At 30.4% G+C, this 25,951-nt stretch overlaps 1 protein-coding gene across 1 annotated transcript in view; it reads left to right on the forward strand.

The window, feature by feature from the left end:
- Positions 1 to 25,951, forward strand: part of LOC147066128 (neural-cadherin-like) — a 549,013-nt gene that overhangs the window by 489,942 nt on the left and 33,120 nt on the right. Inside the window, exon 5 of the mRNA XM_085956145.1 lies at positions 11,150 to 11,314. Within this exon, the coding sequence (XP_085812271.1) occupies positions 11,150 to 11,314 (165 nt within the window). The remainder of the gene's footprint in view (positions 1 to 11,149; positions 11,315 to 25,951) is intronic.

Below are 25,951 nucleotides of genomic sequence, written 5' to 3' on the forward strand. Positions count from 1 at the left end.
GTCAGGGCCAAGCTGGCCCAAGGTTCACTGATTTGTTCAAGGCCGTGTGGCGCCTTATATTCCCAACCGGGCGACCCTCTCCTCGCCGGCCAGCCGAGACGCCGGCGCGCGCAGGTAGGAAACGCCTCCATGGGAAGTGCCCGTGTGGACTGTAAGCGACGGCCGCGGTGCGAGGGAGAAAGTATTCGGGGCAAGCGAGAGGTCCCGCGCTACAAACTACATATTTTCCTTATTCTTTGGGGAAAACTTAAGATAAAGAGTACCTACTAAACTTGAAGACAAGCAGAAGATTACGTAGATTTTAGTTACATGACGATAAAGATTAGAACTTTATTCTGAATAATTTTATTCTGGCTCTGAGAGGCATAATTTCAAAACTACGAAAAAAATATTCTCTCAAGTTTTTCTTTTCTTGGTACTATTCTTATCAGAGGTTGTACGATGTCGTTGACACATTGTCTCTTGTTTCAAATAATATTTTCATTTTTTTATGTATATTTTTTTTTTGATATTGAAAATGACTAATTTGTAATATCATCAATAAATTATTATAGTTTCTCTTAAACAATTTATTTGACTCAAGAAAATAAATATTAAATATATCCAATTTATATAAATTATAATTCATATAACATAATAGTACATTGCATTCGAAATATGTAGAGTTATTTATTTTCATTAATAATATACTCAAAACAATTAAAATATAAAACAGATATAAGAAACACAATAAATATAGAGTTGGGTTGATAGGAAAATACATTAGAGATTAAAAATCAAAGCAACCGGAGTGGGGTCATAACAATAATGCCATAAAATCTCTCCTCGTATATCCAACAATGTTGATAAATAATATTGTCTAAATATACAATATTATTAAAAATTGAGAATCTGGTTTCAAAGAAGTATCTATCGTACTGGAAGAAGCTTCCAAAATATGAGACTCCAAGACAAAATATATGCCTACAAGTGATATTCTTTCATGCTCATCACACTACAAAATAATGACTATGCACTTTAGAAAGTTGGTGAGTCCATATTTATCTGGAATTATGTTTCATCCCTAAAAATAGTAGAATAATTACAGTGGCAAATAATTGCTATTTCGGCTTACAGAAATAATCCAGCGATAAAGCGAATAAAAGAAGATTGATCTACGGAATTGGAGTATTGAATGAATCCTATCAAAAATATCAGTGGAAACTTAGAATATTTAAAGGGAAGATGATTCGTATAAAATATTCGCAACAATATATATTATATAATATACAATACTATATAACAACCACGAACTGTGTTAATTTTCGATAATGCTTGTCACACATGTAAACGACTCCGTTGACCAGACCATGATTCAAAAATGGAAGATACCCAATCATCCAAGAGACTTCTCCTAAATATACCGAAAAGGGAAAGAACGGTTGAAAGATTTTAACTGAGTTGGTTGTACTTTGTGAAAAGAGATTCTAAAACTAACATAGTTAAGGGGGGTTTTCTATAGCATACAGAAGAAAATAGCGACCAATACTGACATTAAGTTGTAGTATCAATAATAATGACAACCACTTCTAAGTAAACGTAAGGGGGATGGTTCATATTAGATTCTAAAATGTATATAAGATGTTTTAAAATATAAAATAAATTGGTTCAATGTTTTTAATAAAATTATTACATACAGTGTTAGTTTTTGGACTATTTTGGTATTGACTCATGTCACATGACTTGCGCTCCATTTTCTCTTTGAGGCGTTGCATTTAGCTACATAGTTTTTTTCTCTCTCACGTTACAATTTCCCGGCACAGAACCATTTGCTGGTCTTCCGTGACAAATCGACGCCAGTACCCTTGCCATGGCAACTAATTTCAAAGTCAATATTGTGCAAGCTATCGCAAATTTCAGACAGTCGCCGTCTATGCTGGAAATTTATTGTTACGAGTGTTCCCTGAATTTAGTAGGTACGGACTACGCAATATTTCATAACGTTGGCTGTTTACCAGGAGCGCATAAAGTTTTTTTTGTAAAATGAATAACATTTTCGAACAATATATCTATAGTGAATAATCTAATAAATTATCCTTCATATTATTACGCTAAACAAGTTTGAAAATGTAGGCATTTCACACTTGAATACTATTATTTTATTTTGTTATTCCAATATCATACTTTTTATTACATACCTACCTATCCGTACAACCAAATACAATTAATTTTCTTTCTTTATTCGCATTTGATTTTATCAGTTTTCTATAAAATATGCTTTTCAACACTTACTGTACAACTGTCAAAAATTCATATTGATGTAAAATACGATTTTTTGTATAAGTAAGTAGATACCAATATAATTATTTTAAAACTTTTGCATTACAATTTCCAATCGCAATCCCACTGAAAATAAAATTAAAACCCACATTTGTACTATTTTTACTACATCAAATCAAACAATTAAATTTCAAAATTATGTCGACTATTGTATCTATTCACTTTAAAATATAAAACCATAGGAATGCTAAAAACAAATTTGTGTCATATCTTCAGAATGCTGTTTTAAATTTTGTTATGTTTTTTGATACATTTACGTAGATACATTTTTTAATTTGATATTGGACTAATACAGTTTCAAACATGGAATTTTTTATATAAAATTCTTCAAAAGAAAACTGTCAATTATTATACTGTTGATCAGACACCTTCACCAACTTGTGCATTTCACTTAAGCATCCGGAAAAAAATATTTTAGGTCATAACATTATCTTATGGTAATATCTTAATTGTCATATTTATATTATGATAATGAAATATATGTATTTAAATTATAATTATATAGCGGGCAACGGCCTCAGGCCTTGTCAGCGTTATTTCGACAACGTAAGAATCAGCGAGTCATTTAACTATCGAACAATCGTTGCATCTACAGGTGTGACATACTTTGATGGGGTTCAACTACCTAGGGCTTAGTCATCGAAATGCCTCGCAGTTGCAAAAATGCAGCCATTGCCATTGCCAATTGCGAATTACATCAATAATGACTGTCACAATTTACTAAATATTCATTTATATAAATATCAAGTTATAGTTGATATATTATATAGTTATAGTTACAGTCAGTTCCGTAATCTTGTTGTCAATCAAATCTCGGTAACAGTCAAATCTTAGTATTGGTATCAAATCTCTTCCATCGAGCCACAGACCAGCGCACTCTCTCGACACGTTTTGCCCTGAAGCATTCTTTCAGCATGCCTGGGACTACAGCAACACTTCCGTGAGCCTCGGATCGCTAACGTAACTCCTGTATCATTTACTCCCGTACCAACTGTATACCGCTACGCAGCAATAAACTCTCGCTCCTCCATTAATCTGAGCAATCTCCAATCCGACTTTAATCTCTACACCTGTCACCCATAAAGCGGTCTCGTCCCTTTCCAATGAGACCTCCAAAATTATAACAAATATACATAGTTTCATTCCCGATCAAGTATAGGGTATATTTTATGTTCTTTTGATATTGCACTATAAAAAATAGATTTCGCATGCAATGTATTTCAGAAGGTATCGTATTTTTGAAGTTATACTTCTTTAAGCGCGTTTGGGAAAACAGATCAGAGTGTATTTTTGGCGTGTGACGAAGTTGCGCGCGCAAATGTAACGCATTAATTTGGCATGGGACGGAAGTTTTGCCTACCGATGCAATATAATTTATTTTGCGCGTCGACGTTCGGGTGTTCTAAATGCTGGAGATTTGCAATTTTCAGCTGTGATATTGAAGGCTGTGGCTTGGGCCGGTTGGGTAAAGACTGAATGTTGCAACGTTTATTATGATTATTCATTTTTCATTTCGTTCTCAAGCGAACATGCGCATGCGCATAGTCCTTTAATACAAGCAAGTAAACAGCACGTGTTGTAAACATTACCAATATTGTGTCATAAAAATATATACCTATTATGTTTATAAACCAATTTCTGGTGACTACCATTCTACACTGTTAATTTATATTCATAAAACTCTATTTATATTGGAGTGTATATTTATTTTTCATTGTAAAGGTTGTGTATTAAGATTTGAGGCTATATTTATGCAAGTATTATTTATGAGTAAAATTATATATCAACAAATAATATATTTTGTGAATGTTGAGTTGGTAAATAATTCAGACAATGGTATGTTGTAAATTAACAATATTTAGACATTCCATACACAAAAATACAATTATTTTTACAGTTTAGGATATTATTTTCGTATATCCCATGTCAATTTATTTATTAGCGGTTTATAATAATTGAAGACAATAATAATTATTATGTTTCATCACAAAAGCCAATATCACGTTTCAGTTATTGGAGTTATTTTGTTATTTTTTGTTTTGTTACGCCAAAGAAGTATGCCGAATTTTTTTCGTCTTAGTTTTCTACATTTATTAAAAAAATATTATTATATTCTCCATATTTCTTCAGCTAAAATACTAAGCACAGTTTTATATCTCTACTACTTCACTGAGTTGAGTCATATTTTTAAGTATTTTAGTATTTATTTACATACGAGATGTATAATATTTTTTTTTCTACAAACGCTTATATTACTCTCATATTGAGAACTGCAAGGAGAAAGCCGACATAGTCCTGCAATTTTTCTAGTACCAAATTGAATCTAATAGAATACTTGCACTTTTTATTACGGTTAAATAACTATTATCTGAGTTTTGTATTTGGAAAGAATTAATTAGTTTTATTAATTCATCATTAAATGAGACAATTTTTGTTTCGTAATGTACAAAAAAGACACATAATGTTGTAACTTTGTCTGCTATCAATCTTACTTGTAACCTATTATAATATATTTTAGTTAAAATAACCTGCTTTTGGTGTTAATAACCATATCTTTTACATACTTAGACACATATAAAACATAATGCCTTTTTTCTGTCAAATTATTATTTTTCTTCTAACCAAACAATCATGTAAACAAATAAATTATGCAGGGCATGTGTGGTATTACAAACAGTATTACAAGTATTTATTAGTTTATACAACTTCGTTAGACATACTAAAGTTATCCATTTAAATAAAATTAAAATAATCTGTAGACTTTTCATTGTGGTAATCGACTCCCATTAGTAAAATTAATGCTCCATTTTGACTTGAATCGGGTATGCAATGATAAAATTATTAAAACTCGTTTATAGAAGGTTCTTAGATGAAATTAAATATTATAATACCTTCTTAAACTAAGCATTTATATTAAATATAATATTATACAATTCAATCAAATATCCATCCTTGTTTATTTATATCCCGACCATGTCCGATCCTAATAGGATCATATTTATATACCTACTAAGTTTTGGTGGTTTGCATGCTTAGCATAACAACAATTTATAATTGACATACTTTGATAATATGGAAACAAACAAAGCTATGTAATGTAATAGTGTTTGATTATAACCTAATATACAAATAGAAAAGACACAGCTTCTAAAAGAGACAATTTCTTGACAAATCTATATAACTAGCGATACCCAATATGTAGAAAGAATGTTAAAAATTAGATATAGAGCCCGCTGAATGTTAAGTCGTGCAGAAGTAATTAACAACGCAACGCATATGAATTATAATGAAATAAGATTGATAAATTAGATTGAAGAGGCCTTCATTGAGCAGTAAATTTATAGTGATGATTATGAAGTAAAAAAAAAGAATGAGAGACGTAGTTTGTATCTAAAGGCGGAATCATACGTCTGATGTAAGTACCTACTTGAAAAATATTTTATGGCTTTTTGTCAGAAATTTTCAAAATAGGTAAGTACGGTGAATAATATTCATGACAAATTAAGCATGAATGTTTTACAAATATACCTACTATTCGTACAAACAGATGACAACAAAATATAGACCTCTCCAAACCAAACGCTCCACAAGTCATCCGGTCTTTATCAGGCATATCAGGAGGCCCAACGTTTTAAAGTGCAGCAAGTAAGGAGCAGTTACCTCAGACTGAAATCAGCACGCAGTCAAATGTGCTTTGACCGAGTGTAAATGACTTTAAGTTAAGAGTACCCATGGCAGAGAGAAGTACATAGAACAGACGAAAACTATTAATAAATTTATTATATAAATCAAACGGTAATATAAAACTGCCAAAGATTTTAAGTGAAAAGATCTTCACATTTGAAGTACGACACCGCAATTTTTTAACATCTAACACATATTTACTTGAGCTTCGTTTATGAATGCCATAATATCGTTACATTTATTAAATACATTAGTCAAGGAATTCCACATTAAATAAACCACCCTATTTAATGCGTAACGATATAGCTATCCCAAAAAATATTACAAATATAATACTTAAGTGTATGTTTATTTAACTACGTAAGATACTTGGTTACTTGAGTCATTGAACAAGCTATTCAAAATGTTTTCGCGATTATCTCTCTATATTGAAATTGATTTTCGTACTGGTATAACCGTAAAGTTTTATGCTTATTCGAAGTGGTTGTTTGTCGTTAATGCAGCACGGAATGCATAGTTTCCAAGTGAAAAATTCCAACGTTGATAGTTACCCTGCTTTAAATTCCATTCGAAGAAGAGCTTTAATAGCCTACGCGGGTACAGATACTTACAAATTTTTATCTCGTTTGCACCTGATGCACGAAATCTTCGTCAACAATGGACGAGAGAGGCGTGCACGTGAATTTCAAACGGCTCCCTCCATAAAGAACGCTCGCTGAATGCCCTCTTTAAGTTCCATCTTGCGGAGAAACGAGTGAGTGAGTTTACAAATAATTTTGCAACGACTCACAAGAGAGGCTGTCATGTTAAATTTATTGCGTGAACCCTTGTTTTCATATAAAATCAAGAATAATATTTTACCTCTAAATAAATAGAAACAAAAATACCTACTATATAAAACAAACTATTGGGCGCCTGAGTTGTATTTTTAAAAGTAACCTTCCATTATGGAATCGTAAAGTGTTCAACTAATATCTAACATTATTATCAACGGCGAATAGCTTAGTTATCTGCGCTTTGCAGAGAACATTGTCCTATAGAAAACATCTAGAACACGATGCGAGAGCGTATAAATGAAAGCCGCAAAGTAGGTTTAATGATGTCTCGAAGATAAAATTAATGATCAACTTTACTGATCTGCTTAACCAAAAGCGATCCTCATCAATGTCACTCAAATCGACTGGTTCAACAACTATATCTATCTCTGACAAATATGTCATTTGACGGTCGTATTTATGACGAAATTCTTCACAGAACCAAACTGGAATGAGGCGCATTTGGGTGTTTAATCAATATATTGTACTACCAGTGCTCACGTATACATATAAAAATTAACCTTTAATGTAAGATAAATCCGATAATTATGAGTAGAGAAACGTGGTATGGAAAGGTACATGTTGGGCATCATGCTGAAACGTCAAAAAGGAGATCAAAGGATAAGGAAGCAAAATATATATATATATACAGAGATATTACAAAGGTCACCAAGGACGCTGAGATATTGAATTGACAATGAGCTGGAGCTAGAGCATGGAGCAAATGCTGCCATACAGTGGTACCTAAGAGGCATTAAACGACCACAGGGACGCCCTAAAACTCACTGAATCGACTAACTTGTTAAGTTCGGTGAATATACAGGGGAACGAAGAACCAAGAACCGAAAAGAGTAGAGAGAGGTAGGGGAAGCCTTCAACCGTCAGTAAATCTGGCTGACCAAACAAATGATCATCGCATCATTTGTAACCGTAATCAATCCACTGTTGGACTAGTTTTTTTCGTCAGTTAATTCTATTCTTTTCCATTGTATTTCATTAATCCAACGGCCACTAGGTCAACCTTTCGGAGAATTTCTAGCTGTTGGGAACCACTGGATAATTATTTAGTCCAGAAATTATCTCGTCTTCGAACTATATTAGGCATTTAGCAAACTATTTGCTGTTATATCCAATTTATTTGGATTATTGTCCTTACACATTATGCCCAACATGCACCTTTCCATAATACGTTATTAAATGTTTCACACGCATATATGTATATATTGTTTTTTTCAGTATATATTTGATCCACTGCACTTATCCAAAGGGTTGGCCGAATGGCTCACGATTATTTCTAGTGTTTATACAATTTCCATCCATATGTTTTGATTAGGAATAAACATGCCATGTGGTAAAGGATGCTTGTTCAATGAAGGTACGCTGTGGTAGGTAATAGAAAAAGTTGGAGGTTGTATCAACAGATTTTTTTTTGATTTTTTATACACATAAATGGATGTAAGCCACTTGCTCAACCTATTAGGTCATATTGATAAACAACGTGTGAATTTTCCGGCCCCGGGATTCTAACTCAGGACACAAGATATTATAAACCGACGCAGTAATAATCATCATGAGTATGGACAGTCATATTTCATCTTCTTTCACCCTGTCACGTCCCAACATTGGGGCATAGGGCAAGCACAAGTTGGCGCCACTTCCCTCGGTCCATCGCCAACTCCTGTGCCTCCCGCCATGTCAGACCTGCAGCACGTAGGTCGCTTTTGTAGCATCGCTGCAGGGTGAGGGAGGGCCGGCCACGGCGACGGAACCCTTGAGGCTGTGCCACAAGGGTACGAAGTGCCGCACTCTTTGGCGGCATCCGGAATACATGTCCCAGCCACGTGAATCGTCTCTTCGTGATAACTTCAATCACCGAAGGCTGTTGTGTCTGCTCACGAACTCGGATATTTGTAACGCGGTCGTACCAACATTACTTTATTTTACTTTTTTATAAAAGATATTTCAATAAAAAAGACAAATTGTGTGTATTTAAAATTATGTTTTACAAAAAAGGGTTTTCGAACTGGGAATCGAACTTGTGCTAAAAAATTCCACAGCTTCACTAGTTGGACTTCTTATACGGTAACCCAGCTAGAGTTTGCTTAATGTGCGTAAAATAAAATATACAATGCGTAAATGTAAGTAAACTTTATCGTAAAAGCATAACCTATTTTATATAGTATTTAATTATCGGTTGTCAGATTTCAAGGCAAACGCAAACGCCATTATAAAAAGCCTTTGTTTGCATGTGTTATTTATTAACTTAGATACACTATAATATATTATTATTTACCCAAATTTTTTAAATGTTATTAGCGACGGATGGATCTGCTGCGTAGGTCTGTTAACTTTACTGTTGGTATTTTTTATCAATTAAATATCAAAAGGTTATTTAAATTTGAATGTGTTAGACTTAAAAAGTAAGCTTTAAGTTTAAATTATTGCCTATTAAGGGGTTTTTGCCACTGGAAATTTGTAATTTGCCTTTATTTCTAGGAGACAATAGTAATAAAATTATATTATAAATATATTATAAAACGTAGCGATGATCCTATTCTCGAAAGAAATAAAAAAATGTTATCACATAATAATCTCATCACTCCCTTGGATGTAAATATTGTTGAGCGATGTTTAAGGTAAAAGATTATTTTCAATATAGTGAGATGCCTACTTCCCATAGTCTGTCAGTAGACAGAATAATTAAGCGTTATTAAATAGAAATAGTACCTTCGCTTGAGCTACAAAAAGATATTTTGTTTAATTTTGTGAAACATTAATATTTCATGAACGCTTTTGATGAGAATGCCTTTGACACTTGTCATTAAGAAAATACTTTCAATAGCCTCTTATTGCATCAAAGAAATTTCTTTTGATGAAACAGCTCCAGCGGGTAAAATAAACAATGCAATAAAATATAATTCCAGTTTAATTAGAGGTTTTCTTAAAAAATAAATTATTTCTGTGTTCTTCAGAGAGGCAAACATCAAAACCGCAGACCCTTATTACGTAAGAAAAAAACTATTTGTTTAGTTTCTTCTTTCATGTATTTCAAAAATAAGATGAGGATGTCATTGTTAGACCTGCGTTAAAAGGTTTTTGTTAACTGTAGACACTGTAGATTCGAAATGAGTAGAAATGAGAGTCTTTTCACCATTGTTTGTTTGGTTATAATATAATCTTTGACTAGGTACATATACTTTACCAGGTTCTATGAAAATTAGAATCATTTTATCTAAACGAAAAACCTTTAAGATTAAATTTAAATACTTTCAACCTTATCACCACCGTTACATACGTATTAGTATTATAAATTGTATATTTTTTAAATACTTTTTCTAAAAAATCAATTAAACACAAAACGAAAAAATCTAGCCATTTAATATTTTCTGTTACATAAATATTTCAATTGGAAACTAGCTATAACAATAAGTTTTTAAGTAGTACCTAAGTAACCCACGCAGTAATATAAATTCCTTTGTAAAGAATATCGTAAAAATATAATCAACATACTAATATTCAGGGTTTTCCAATATATTTTTAGCACATTTATAATCAAGAAGAAAATGAGATAGGTACATTTTTAAAGTGAAAATTTAACATTTTTTAGAGAAAAAAATTATCTAATTCCATCAGTAAACATAATTTATTTTTAGTTTTTAATTAGAATTTTCTGAAAAATATTTCATATAATAGGTATTATTTTTCAATAATATACATATTATGTAAGAAAATATTATTTTTATCAGAATTTACAAGATTGCGAGGAAAATTTATGACGGGTCGTTTTCATCCATAATTTTGTCATTTGAGGTAGAAATTTCCATTATCTCTTTTTCCACTTTGTATTTACTTACATAAAAATCTCATGAAAATGGAAATTCACTTTGATCTGGCATCACTGAGATAAACAAATAAAAAGAATCAGGATAAACTTAGAACGACTTCTATTAACACAAGCAGTCAGCTGCAGATAATAAAATGTAATGAATCATTATATTAGGTATGTCAATACCATTACATCTTATTTTTTAAATTTTTAGATTGAAATTAAAATTAAAATTTATATTTAATTACCTTTCGTTTATTATTTTACACGCTCTTGGGAACCCCTGTACTAAATGGTTCAAAATGGTAGTATCACAGATGTATACAGAGAATTTGATAAAGAATTGTGTAAGATATTTGAATCAACCCAATTTTGGGGCTCGTTTTCCGTAGATTTTTATTTTTTAGGAATTCCATTTTCGAAAAGATGTGTTTTTTTTAACAACGCACGTGTTCCATTTTCAAATTCAATTTCACTAAATATAAATTTATTCATTGTTTTGCAGTACGAGCTACGATTGGCCGCCTTAGAAAACCGCAAAGAGAACTATACAACCGTGATAATCCATGTACGGGACGTAAACGACAACCCACCGGTGTTCGAGCGGCCGACCTACAGAACACAAATCACCGAAGAGGATGACCGCAACCTCCCGAAGAAAATCTTGCAGGTACGTACTTTGTTATTTACAAAACTTCCTTATTTACGGCATGACGTTAGGTACCCAATCAACTGAAACTTTTATCTCCAGCCCCTTCAAGCCAAGATTTATATTTATTTAATGTTCTGGTTTTTAGTATATTTTACAAGTTATTTCAACATAAATTAAGGTGGGAGTTAGCTGTGAACCAACGTTTGTTTAAATTAGGTAAAAAATACATTAAAACAGGAATGCATAACCTTTTTATCAATAGTACTAATTTATCTTTTTTATATAAGAACTACAAGTGTCGTGTATTATACTATATTTTTATCTGAGTCTAAACAAATAATTTATCTTAACAATCTGTCTTATCTCAAAGCCTGGGTGGTTGTGATTGTTCAAAATTACTTACAACCACCTTGTACGAAAAAGTGACGACATGGTTATTAATAATTAAAAAAAAAACAATCTGTCTTATCTACATAATAGTATCGCAATACGCATACTATAGGCAAATGAATGAATACACCGTTCACATTTTCACTGGTTTGATTTACTCTCAAAGCATGCGATAACTAATTGTAATTATTAAGATATGATATGAGATACTTTCCCATGTTTCATTCACTCGATGGGCTATAACAAATTGCATGGAAAGCCACAGATTATGCACCACTGTATCAAACTAAGATTCAGATGCATAGAATGCCACTGAATAGTAAACACTAATCACACTTATCGACTTCTAGTTAACACTGAAACTCCGAGGTAGGTTTCCACGCGGAAAGCGCGTCTTTCTGAACAACTATCAATTTCCGCGCGGTGCAATATTCACGAAATCCACAGTGTCTGAATCTAGCTTTAAGGGTCAAAATAATATATTATCAAAAACTGTTATTATACCTACTCGAACATAATATTGTATTATTTAATATCCTTTATTCGATACTTATATATAATTTGGGACCACTGATTTTTTGTGTATGTTATTTTAAAAAAATGTAAAGATTTAACTTGTTACTATTGTTATGCTTCCGAAACATTAGTTTTAATTGAAATTACAATTAATTTAAATGCAATAATTTTAAAATACGTAATAAAAATCACATGTAAAAAAAAAATTGCGTGAATAAAGTTGACATTTATTGAAATAAAAATGTGCGGGCATTATTACCTTTTACTTTATGATTGGTTAGCATGAAAATAGACCTTTAAGTGTACCAAATGGTATTATCGTACATTGAAATGTTAGCAGTATTGGGGTTATTTTGGTAGTCCATAACATAAAATACACAATAATGTTTTCCTGTAATATATATGTAGATACGACATTTTGAAAGCATTCAAAATGGGTGCACTTAAGTTCTATATGGTATAATCACGTAGCCATTTCAGGCCAATTGTATAATGTGTTCTTTTTGTGTAAGGAGCTTTTGCTTACTAAGTACTTCCTCCTGTGAAAGCATTCACTTGTTTTGGAGAAAGGTCGCCGTTAACGGTTCAGCATTTCTTCTAGACCGGTCCAAACTGATGATTTGTATTCTCCAAAAGTTTCTTCGAATAATAAATGCGACTTCTTCCCGGCGGACGAAAGAAGTGTAATGTTATTAATGTCTGATAATAATACCACCGCAATAGATAATAAAACAAACAAAACCTTTTAAGGCACTCGCTTTTTACCGGCCGTTATGATGCAGGGTCTTATCTTGTCTAATAATCGGACCATTTTTAATTAATCATTATTTATTTATGGAACGGTAAACAAAACAATAATAGCGATATAATTACTAGCACATTTTGAACAAAACATTTCCGTTTATATTGCCAACAACTTTCATTGTATTTGTACCTAATGATTTTCCTTCTTAAGAAATTTTCAACAGTTTCAAAATTAAAACAATGGCTTATCATACATACAAAATTTTGAAAAAGTAAAAGTAAATAATAATAAGAGCTTTGTTCATATTTTTGGGTCAATATAAATTTAATAATTTAAAAAAATGAATAAAAGCGTTTTTTAACATAATCGATGTAATGATTATCAGCATTTGACTAAATACCTAATAAAATTACAGAATTTTTAAAAATTTCAATAATATAGGTACCCGATACAATTCCTGAAAATAAAATAACATAGATGGACTCTAACACACATTATTTACTATCCAGGTATGTGCTCGTATCTGATCCATCTATGAATCATACGAATAAAAAATATTATGTAATAAAATAATATTATGTCAGTTTGTAATTAATTTAGTATATTTTATTATATTAATTTATTTACTTTCGCACCAATCGAAATATAAATTATATATAATGAAAAGTTATACATAATTCAATATTTACAGAATATACCTTGAATATAATAATAAAAAACTAGAATTAAGATCACAATGAGTGGCCTTCTCAAAATGAGGCGCCTCCTTAGCAATCAAGGCCTTAACCTAGGTCTGATACTGCATATGGTACGTTGTTATGTTTTCTCAATTATTTTATATGGTATGTAACTATGGACGCTAAACCAAGAGATGTTACGGAGAGCTTTAAAGATGTGGAAGAATGAGAAAGGACCGAGAAATTCTGCATAGTATCAAAACCAGAAAACTACAGTACCTCACCGACATTATGTGAGGATAAAGGTACAGCATTTCCCAACTTGTCATCAAATGAAAGATGAACGGTTAGCATAACAGAGGACGACGTCCATTTCGTGGTTTAAGAACCTCCGTGAGTGTAGCTCCACTGAAGTGTTCCGGATAGCAGATGACAAAGCTATGATCGTCCCGATGGTGGCCGACCTCCGTTAAGGAATGGCACAATAAGAAGAAGAGATATACACACACAGAAAATGATTCTATGTTTTTAATTGTGAATTTTACTTTTTTATGTTTAAGAAATGGGATAGTTCTAAATACATCAAATGCGATCATCGTTAATCAGAGTCGTTAATTCAAAATAATTGTTTTTTGTCCAAGAGATTTAATTCTATTTCCCTTGATTTTCTCGGTAATTTATATACATACTAAAAAGAAATTATCCATATCGTTTGCTTAAAATAGAAAAACTGTCAAGAAAGGTCTAAAATTATAATATTCGTATAGAAATATTTTTGAGAAAATAGAAATTTATCGTCGAGTACTTAACAGACAATTTGTATGTTGATAGGTATGTACCCTACTTGATGTATTTGAACATAAAATACAACAGCGAAAAATCACTCTACTGATGTGACAGATGCCGTAGTGCTACGAAATTTTGTAATTTATTTACATAACAAAACCTAATTAATTTTCTTGATTTTTCAAATTCGTTTTTACATTTAAATAACTGAATCTCATCGAAACAAAAATTAATTACACGAAATTTTCCTTCTTCATTTTTTGATATCGTGCTAAAAAAATCTGAGTGAAATGTTTACAAAAAAATCTTGTCTGTCGCGTAATTAAAAAAAGCAACAGTGGTTCATTAATGAATAAACAAAGCAGTATTTACAGGAATAATTAAATTTTACGGCAGCTTAAAATATTGGCTTATATATTATAGTCTTTGGTGTAAACCTATTATAACAAATACGAATGACGCATTTTGCCAAATCTGTTCATTTATTTTCAAACGGAATTGTAATATTTTCGTAAAGCTTTCATTATTAAATATTATTTCAATCCCTGTTTCATTTCATATAATGAAATATTTTGAAGACTTACGTATAATTATAATGTTAGAATAATAAATTATTGTCTTATAACCGAAATTCAAAACCACAGTAATAAATAATCTTATTGTTATAAAGTTAACAGAAAACTACAAATAGATATCAACAAAATAATAATGTTTTATTTATTATGGCAAGGGAGAGTTAATATTAAAATTAAAATAAATTATATTCTGAATAAGATAATAATTGAAAAACTTTATAATAAACTTTGAAGAATATTTAATTTTTAAAGGAAAACAACGTAGGCAAACAAGATAATATATACATAAGATAAAAACACGTAACCTCGAACATTTATATTTTTCAATAAGTATATAAATACAATAAAAAAAACAACCTTATTTTTTATATTATACCGGTTTGCTTTAATACAATTTGTTTTATCTTAGTTTCGGTTTTTAACTTTTAAATGAAAAATAACGATATGATTCCTTTTCAATATTGATGGAATTTTTATTTTTGCGCGTTGTTTCTTTTTGTTTTTATCATTTATTTAGGATTCCCGTTTTTTCTCTATGAGTAAATAAATTATTTTTTACGTTACCTTTCAGTTTTTGTATGCTTCTTTGAGTATGTGATTATTAAAAAAAAAAAAAAAAAACATTAAGCTGTGTTCATGAAATCAGCTTTCGAGTTTTTAATTTATCTTTTCTAAAATATTGTTAAAAAATATAGTTTTATGTATTTACTTCTTAAATTTTTATTATAATATTATGTAAATAAATTCGTTTAAATGAAGCATGGAATAACTAATTTTAATTAGAGTCTAATCTTTTACTTTGTAAAAAAACAGATAACATATTTTTTTTTTAATACACATGTGTGTTTCAGAATTAAGGCACAAAGTTTAAATAAAGTTTTATCAAAGCTTTGCAACTTTCCAGACTTTAATAAGATTCCGTGAAAAGAAAAGCTATACAGCACATGCAACAAATTATTCTATACAGTAACTTAAACGCCTGAAAACTTGCCATACTCCAACTTTCACGAGAGCTAAGCGCGATAATTTAGACTTAAAGTTATTATTGTTTGAAATCTAAGCATAACGGCCGTAGAAGTTGCAACATGTTTTAATCATCTTGACGATCTAGCAATAACTCCGAATAGGAAGGGTTTCTTGACACGCTGAATTGTTGTCTGGGGAATACTAACAATATTCGATATTAATACTACACATACACACAGTCAAATATTCCATACTTATTGCTGATATGAAAAGTCAATTCATCCCCTTTATTCCTATCTTGACATAACTATTGTCTTGCAAACAGTATTAAAACGAACTGATCTGAATTGATTTGTTATAATATAATACATTGTGGTATTTATTATTTTATGAGAAAAAAATGTTAAAACAATAGCAATTCATCTTGTTTCTTTAACAAAAAAATAAACACTCGAGAATATTTACGGCAATATTCATCAATATAATTCCTTTAATCTTTGTCGTACGACATAACCAAGTGTTGTAATATTATAATAATCTATATTTATGTAACTTGTATTAATAATATATTACATATCCACCTAATATATTGATAATAATCACATTTATCTCAAATATTTCATTGTAAATAAATTTCGATGTATAATTATTTCAATGTATTGTTTACTCAAGAGTATTTCATATGCTTACTCGTGTTTTGCTAGCGTAATTATATTTTGCTGATAAAATCCACATTTACCATGGATTCAAGGCCAATTTATATGATGCTAAATGAAAATTGTATGTGGGTACTTAATAAAATTGTATTCAGAATCAATATTTCCCATTTTATGAGTTTGTATCAGTTACAATGATACGATGATAATATTATAATGTATCTATTCCAAATTTAATTTTCACTTCAACATTTTGTGAATACAATAATTGGTTGAACCATAATTATAGACATCGTGATATGATTACCTTTTAAAAATAATAGGTTGTTAGCTTATTTTATATGGGTTTTCTTAACGACAAAATATAATATTTAACGTTAGTTCTAATGAAAAAAGTCATATTTAATAATATTATCTGGAAGAATAATTGCAGTGAATGAAAACACATTCTTCTTTTTCTCATGATATCTTATCGGAGGCTAGCTACCATCAAAGCGATCTTTGATTTATCACCTACTAGCGCGAACAGTTTAGTGGAGTTGTACCACCACGGAAATTCTTAATCCATGAAATGCGAAGTCTTTTCTCCATATATTTACCAGTGATCTTTCTTTGGATAATAAGCTGGGTAAAGCTCTACTTTTGTCCTCTCATTATGTGGCCAAGATACTAACTGTAGTTTTTTGTTTTGATATTACTCAGGTCTTCATACTTTCCCACTCGTTTGAGGACATTAATATTGACCATCTTACATAAGTCTATTATACAGCAACTTCTCGAATACTTCAACTCTCCGTGATATTTTCTGGTATATCATACATACTTCCATGCCGTAGAAAACGATTGGGAGAACAGCAAACCATACGCAGTCTCAGGTCTAGGTTAAAATCTTGGTTGCTAAGGAGGCATCTAATTTTGATAAAGGCGCCCATTTCTATCTAATTTTTATATTCGTCATTGACTCATGTCCCTTAATAATTACATAATATATTGAGTGACGTGGTCAATTGCTTTTCTGTTAATTAATTACAATATTGTTAGGTTATAATTAATCAGAATATACTCAACATAATTATCTTATAACATCCATTTTTTTGCTAAAAATCCACATCTTTCAGTGTTTTGCACAGTACCTACTGCAAAATGCAATAGTTACTACCTCTCTACTGCGTAGTTACATTAATGATGCTGTCTTATTCATTAATTGTTTTAAGTTTATAAAAAATGAACGTCAAATGTTTATATAAAATATAAAAAGTATATAAAAATAAAACTTTTTAAGTTAAGTTTACTTTCACTACAACGCCTGTAGCGTTTCTTTTTTCTGTAAACAAAATGAGTCCCATACCATTTCTCCGTTTCAATTTTTTAAGTATCTAAATACCAATTGTATGAGAAATAATCTAAGCCAAGCCAAGCTACAGCACTAAACCAACCCTCCTACTTCAGCCGTTAAATTTGTATATCCCAGTTAGCATTACAAAGAAAATATTAATATTAAGCATTATGTTTACACCCTTTCCGTAAGTAAGTTTGGCAGCGTCTTAAAAGTTATACCTAACTCTCAAGTTATTATTTTAAGAGTATATGTAATGTTCCTTCATTTAACATAACGACCGTTATCTTGTTAATATCCTAGAGATCCCATTCAGAAGCGAGCTCCGTTGTGTAACAAGTTTGTTGTTGGTCTCCGAGGATTGTATGTATATGCCCAGAAAGTAAACATTTCCGACAAAAATAACTATTGAAAGTGATAACCCACCTTACTTGACTCCAGTGGCGTCACATTGTCATATCGTCCCAACTATAAATAAACATAGATTTTTTTTAAATGAAAACACACAAGACTTCTCTTCTTCGTCAGAACCTCATGACTGAGGATCGTGACACAGATGATTTCCTCCTTCTTGTGAGCTCATCCTCACCCTTTTATGCCATATACTTGATTTAATATCACAACTTTTTCCAAGTTGTCATCTTTTCTGTGAGCTATAATATGATTAAAAAAAAATTAAAAGTCCAGCAAAGGTAAACCGAGTAGAGTCAGAGAGAGTGGAGTTCACTGATTATGGAGTCGTTGGTGCGTTTGGCGTTTTAAGAATGATAATTTTATTCTTCTCATTGATATTTGATTTTTAAATACAACAAATAATATACCACTATACAAATTAACAAAGGAGTATTAATTTCAAAATATGCAATCCATTATTTTGGCTTTGAAATTTTTTACAACTAAATAATGTTAAAATATCTTAGAAAACATACAAAAATCATAGAAAAGGGGTGGACCCGATAGACCGACTCAAACATTCACCCATACAGTAAAAAGATGTATAAGTGTCAAACTAAAGATCGATTTTTAATTTAATAATGTAGATATGTTATAGTTTTGAACACTAGTTTGAAATTAAAATGGTTATTTTGCATTTGGAAACCCATAAATACTTAGATGGCAGCCAAAATATAAATGTTGTGTAATTATCATCTGATTGATTACTTTCAATGTGTATCTTATTGTGCTTAATACTATTTTCTATATTAAACTTGATATTTTACATTAATTAACTTTTTTTTATTGTAAGTTTATCTTTGGATTTAAATGAAAAATATGTTAATTTTTATATACTTATTATATTATTATGTATTTATAATTTAAAAAAAAATATGAGGTTCCTAATTTTCCGCTAGGTGCCTCTGATAGGCGTAGAATTCACTGTAACCCTAGTAATTTTCACTAAGTTATACATGGAAATATTGACATAATATTCATCTTTCACAAATAAATCAGATATCCCAGATGAATGATTATTATCTCTGTAGAAATAATTCACGATTAATTTATATAAATATATGTCAAAATACATCATTTATTAATCATATATACATGTTATATAACTTTTTCATAATCAAAACTGTCAAACTCAGTTATTATGGTACGAAGTTGGAAAGTGCAGTACATATGGCACATTGATCCTTTTGTCAGATTATGATTAGACGTACATATCGACGGCCCAGTATTGAACAGTAACAACTCAAAAAACGTAGTTTTGAGATAATCATGTTTCAATATTTGAATATTTTACAATACCTACATAAGATTTGACAAGTTTTAAAAGGAAACATGTCAGAATGTATCTATTCAAAATTGAAACGTATTATGGTCAATCGCCAGTTTTAAATGGAAACAATTCTAAATGGATCTGTATAAAACTGGTTTTGTTTTAAATTTTGTAAAATTTCATATGGGTCTTTTGGCTCTCAATGTATCTTTATTATTTTTTTCGAATTGTTTCTTTACAAAATTGGCAAGAGTTCATTTTTACGAATATTTTGATACCAATATCGCGAAATATCGAATTTTTTACTTGCTACCGTTCAATCGCTATTCATTCTCATTTACTTGGCACATATATTTTATCAAACATAACATTTTTCTATGTTATGGATTTTACTAAAATGTTTAAGAACTAAATGGTTGAAAAATAAATCATTCATTTTTTATAGGGACAAATAGTGTAGGGTATTATTAATTATCATGTTTTCTTTGTTTATTATATAAATATTTCTTTGACCTAAATTATTTATCTACTAGTATTTCACACTACGCCACTTTTTAAACTAACCTTAGGTACACACCTCTGTACCCTTCTAAGACTTATATTTTACAAAAGAAAACAAAAATACTATCATCCGATCAACTAAATGTATGACTTGGGAGTAATAGAATCGCAACTGGATACTTCAGAGTTGGTATGCCACTGTATTGAACAATGCGAAATCACTTCGATCTATTTTACGAGCGTCTCTCTCCTTTTGTCCTTAGTACTGCCTGCTGGAAGTGGTTGTTTCACATAGAGGAACATCCCCCTAACAGTTTTCCGATATTTTTAAATGAATAAACTCTTAGGCAACTTTATCCGAGACATTCTATTATAACTAAATTTATGAAGGCCTATTATTTTTTGGCTTGTTTATGCAGAAACTTTAATGAAACGATTTTATTGAAAACCTATTTTTCATAAAGTTCTTTGTAATAATTTCTATGGATTGGAAAAAATTACTGTTGCTTAAATTAGTAACAGAAAATCTTTCGAAGAAAACTTACTTCTAAATTGATTATGATATAAAATTTTATAGAAGAACTAAAATAATAACAAAGTTGTTTAAAATTAATTTGATTTTAGGAAACTACTTCGTTTTTGTGTGATCGATTTTTTAATAATTGTATTAAAGTCTTAAAATTGTTCATTATCCTTTCTGAACGCGTTTCGAAACTTTTTTGTAATTATAAAGTTTTGATACTTTTTAATGAACTAAAATATTTTTAATTTATTTTCTCAAATTATAATTATAAACGTTATGAAAACGTAATCTTTTTAAGATTACGTTGCAGATTATAATTTACCGATCTTAAAATTAATCGACAAATTTTCTGAAAAAAAACACTTGATATTATGAAATAAACATAATAAAAAATTTAAATCTGCTATTTTATTATCTAAACTTAAGTTAGTAGCCTTATTGGATTAGACGGTGCTATTCTAAAGATTGATAATCAAAATAAATATCGATAATAGTTATTTTTAAAGTATTTATATTAATAATTAATAATTCGAAATAAGCTATACTTAAAATATTTAATTATGATTTTCAAATATTGAAATTATATTAAAGTATTATTATTTCAGTAATAAATGATAAAAAAACACTGAGGTACTTGGATACTTGAGGCCTTGTTTACATGACACGTTTTAACTGGCGCGCATTCTGGGTATATGTGACCTCATTGAGCCGCCCACACGCACTCGAGGTACAGGTGACTTCATTGAGGTGTCCACATGCGGCGAAGCGTGCCATATGGAGAAGGCCTAAATGACACTTTTTTATTTTATTTTACTATCCTGTAGTAATATTTTTAGTGCCTCGGATTTCGTAGTTTGGTGTATTCAGCTACTTTATATATTATATAATTAAGTATTAGTAATTATTATAAAAATCTATCAGCGGTCATACATAGAATCTTTAGGTATCGAAAGACAAATTTTGAGCCTTTAAAATCGCATATTTTTTTTTACTATTACCTACAGAGAACAGTACCTTATTTAAATATTGACCAATTAGAATTTAAATTCAATTTCCAGTCGACCAATAACTAATTTTTGTTATACATTTTTTTTAAATTTTATATATTATATTTCCATTCAATAATGATTATATTATAATCATATGTATATTCTAAATATAGATTTTTAAATATAACTAATAATATTAGCATTATAATATACATCTAGATAATATTAATACCATAATAATGTAGGTATAGCGCAGTTAGCCAGCTTTTAGGTTCGATTACGGCTAATACGAAGCCTCAAAAAAACTTCGAATCTATTTAATGGTGGTATATTTAGATTGCACCATAATAACATGTTCAGAGAACTCTCTCAAACATCAAAATCTCTATGCTCAAAAGCTATTTCACAAAATTGTACATCTCTAATATTATCTGCTGTTCTACAACAATATAAAGTTTACTGGGTTGTTATGTTTGATTATTATAATATTGTAACATAACAACACGATCTTATTTTAACGAATCAACAGAAATAAAGCTACACCACTTATTTTAAGCTCGTGCGTACGTATTAAATCAGAACATTGAAATATATTTTTAACATTTACATTATGGCTACGGGTGGTCCGGGTTTGATTCGCGGTGAGGTCACAATATTTTTATGTGATCATCTCAACGCCTGGGTGTTTGTTATTGTTTCATTTATATTATTGAGACTACTGTCATTGGGCTTAATTGTTTGTTGTAGTGTTAAAAAGATTATAGATAATTTAATTATTAAATATATTCTTTTTGCTGCCAAAAGTTCGTAAGTCGATAATTTAAGTATTTAGAATTAACAACGGATTATGTGTATTTATATAAAAATGTATGCAAAAAAAATCAAGGTCAGCCGATATATAGAACGTGCACATAAAGTCTTTAAATTTTGGAGAAATTCCACGACGTCGGTTAGTAATCAAAAGTAATAGTAAATAGTTACCTACTTTGATTTAAGAAACAAAAATCGATTGCCAAAGTAGCTTGATTTGGAAGAGCACTAATGAGTAGGTATTAAAATTGACCAATAGTTAAAATTTGTCGCAATTAGTAAGTCACCTCATAGCATAGTGGTAATGCGACGGATAGGGCGTAAACCTGGGAGCATTATGCCTAATTTTAGCAGCCATATCAACCTTCAACTTGCAATTACTCCATAACATGATTTCGAGACTTATCAACTTTTGGCAGTAAGCCCACTATTATAATATATACCTGTACTATATGTATTTAAAAATGAATGTACGTTTAATGTAAAAATCTAAGTACTTATTTCAAGTTTAATTGTGCAAAATTATATACGAGCGAAGGTACATAATAAAATATTTGGATATAAATTCGCACGACGGTCCTAAATCACAACTTACTGTCAATGAATCCAAAACGTCCTGAATACAACGCATGTATTGTATGAAATAATTGTGTTGCGTAGAAAAAGGTCACGTTTAATCGAAAATTTATACAATCTGTTTTATTTATAAACTCAAAATGTGCTTTCCTTGTGCAGTACCCAATAAAAGTTGTTTCGCAGATTTTAAATAAATTTGAATATTTAAATAGCTTTAAAATGTTTACGTTGTAATTTTTTTATGAAATTATACGATTAAAACACATAACAATAAATTGCTTTCACCCTTTAGGAAATGTGCGAATGCAAATGAACTAGGTACGGCGCGAGGCATTTATTTAATAGCACCCATTTATAATAAAACAAATCTTTTTTACGTATCCTATCTTATTTTGAATGTAGATAGTCACATATCGTTTAAAAAATCATGCGCTGGTAATGTTAGCTGTAATAACATGTTCACTGAAATTGTCAAATATCTCGAATACACACTTTTTTCATAAATACGTATTTTCAAACACAAATATGAACAGTTGATTAATATGTTTACCTACAGCTATAAATTTGTATCATTATAAAAAAGCAAATTAAAGGCGCGCATACAATGGGTGGAAGATTTTCGGGTCCATACCCCCCGTACTCCCCCCCCCCCCCCAGAAAAGGAAAAAACATTCAGTGACATAAAATATTACTTTTACTTATTCTTCGGCATCACCGCATGACTGAGGATCGCAACCCGGAAGATTTGGATTTTAAATAGCCTTCCAAACGGGTTGAGCCTACTCATCTCGGTGTTCTACGACGCGAAAGGCCTGTGGTCACTGGAGGAATCATGGCACTCATAAATAGGTGTAACTATCCTGCAATAGATGTATTTATCACTAGACTACGTGTGCAGAGTGTCTGGGTATGAAGAATGGACCTGGATATTGCACTTTTCTGCGGATTAAGAGCGTACATAAGTGAAACGGCAAATAATATTCAACACTATGTGGAACAAAATTTTGGCCACGTTGCCATTCGGAGAGATATAGCCGACCTGTTCGCACGTCAATTTCTTTTGTGATGGAGTCGGATGAATACAATATTAAATCCTGTAAAGATGACTAAAAAACGTTCCGCGAAAACATGTCAATGAATATACTATTATTATTACGAATATAATAATAAACATAACATAAAAAGGACGCATGTTGAATTTTTATGACAAATTATATTTCATTCGGCTCGCGTCATTTGCACCCGCGACCCGCAATCCGCGTATCGCCTAGTCACGATCTTTAAGACCATGCCTCAGCTGAGGTATATATAGCTTTAAGCGATGAGAAGCTATAATTAATAGATGCGATAAATGTGGAAGTTAATGACGCCTTATTGTTGTCAGACAAGTACTTATAATATTATTATTGTGCATTCAGTATTTTTATTATTATTCAATTACTAATTAACAGTATTTTAAAATGTTGCAACCTGTATTGAATATACGTCATTTGAAAAACGTCATCATTGCATCAATAGCTTAATTGGTACACCACCCGTATTGCGATTGTTATGGGATTAAATCACAAATATGTTAACAAATTTATTTATTTGTAAAATATTCGAAATTATATAGATATCAATATATTATACAACCTGTCAATTTGCAATAAGAATACATTCATATAATAATAATGATAAAAAATAATATCTACAGATTTGTGTACAAAAGCTCATAAATAAATAGTTTAGCATTCCAATATTGAAATATCGAAATTAAACGAGGAGTTCAATCTATGGTATAATTAGTTTTATTAGGGATATTAAAAACATTATAATCAAAATTTTAATAAAACGAGATTTTTATAAATTTAAAATGGTTTATTACATAATATACTTATTATATTATTTGTTTATATGATACGTACGTGTGACCGAATCATATGCTTAATTTTTTCAAGAATGGGTACCAAAATTTACATGTGGGTCTCCTTAAAAAATTTCACCCTCTCGACTCAATTATGGAATTATACCAACTATCCCTTTCTCATAGCATATTACATCATTTTTAACCCCCACCATACAGTATTGACAATAATACCGTATACAAACGCAAATGTCAATTGTGGTACCCAACCTATAAGTACTTAAATCACCGCGTATCTGAATCACGTGTTTTAGAAACAATACATAATAATATTATTTTTATCTATGTAATGAATAACTGCTATGCGATTACTGATTTCATAGTTAATAACCACAAAATAAACGCTGATTACTCACGATAGCCAAGCGGTAATGTATCGGCTTATGATATCTTTCAAATCCCGGGTTTGGCCAATTCACTTGTTATTTTTTAATAGATGTGTGTTTGGACTATGGAGTATGAACCTAATAGGTTGAGCAAGTGGCTAAAATCCATTTCTCGTAAAAACATAAATCTGTTAATCCAACCTCCACTCGGTAGAGGCCCATATTAAGATCCTATAAGGATCGAAGATGGTGATCAATAATATAAATATCGAATCCCTTGAAAATACTTTTATTTTAGAATGACAATCATCAAAGCGGCAATATAACCAATAAATTAAGCTGTACATTGACAAGAATGGGTGTAAACAGATTTCATGAATTATTTTCTTTTGAATTAAATTTACAAATATGTTACATATATTGCAATATATCCTTATATTTATTGATAGGACGAAAATACTGATCGCATAAATTTTATATCAGCTTTCAAAAACGTCTTAGTCAATGAGCCTTGAAAAAAATCTTTGATCCCTGCCCACTTTCATGTTTCTTGTGATTGAAGTATATACAGGTAGGTATGTCAAATTCATTGATAAAAATAACTAATTCTGACAATGTTAAATTATTCGTTCTATTTTAACGGGCTTGTATTCT

The sequence above is a fragment of the Rhyacophila brunnea genome, unplaced genomic scaffold (assembly GCF_057557595.1).
Source record: "Rhyacophila brunnea isolate RB1 unplaced genomic scaffold, BYU_Rbru_1.0 scaffold_5, whole genome shotgun sequence".
Lineage (NCBI taxonomy): Eukaryota > Metazoa > Arthropoda > Insecta > Trichoptera > Rhyacophilidae > Rhyacophila > Rhyacophila brunnea.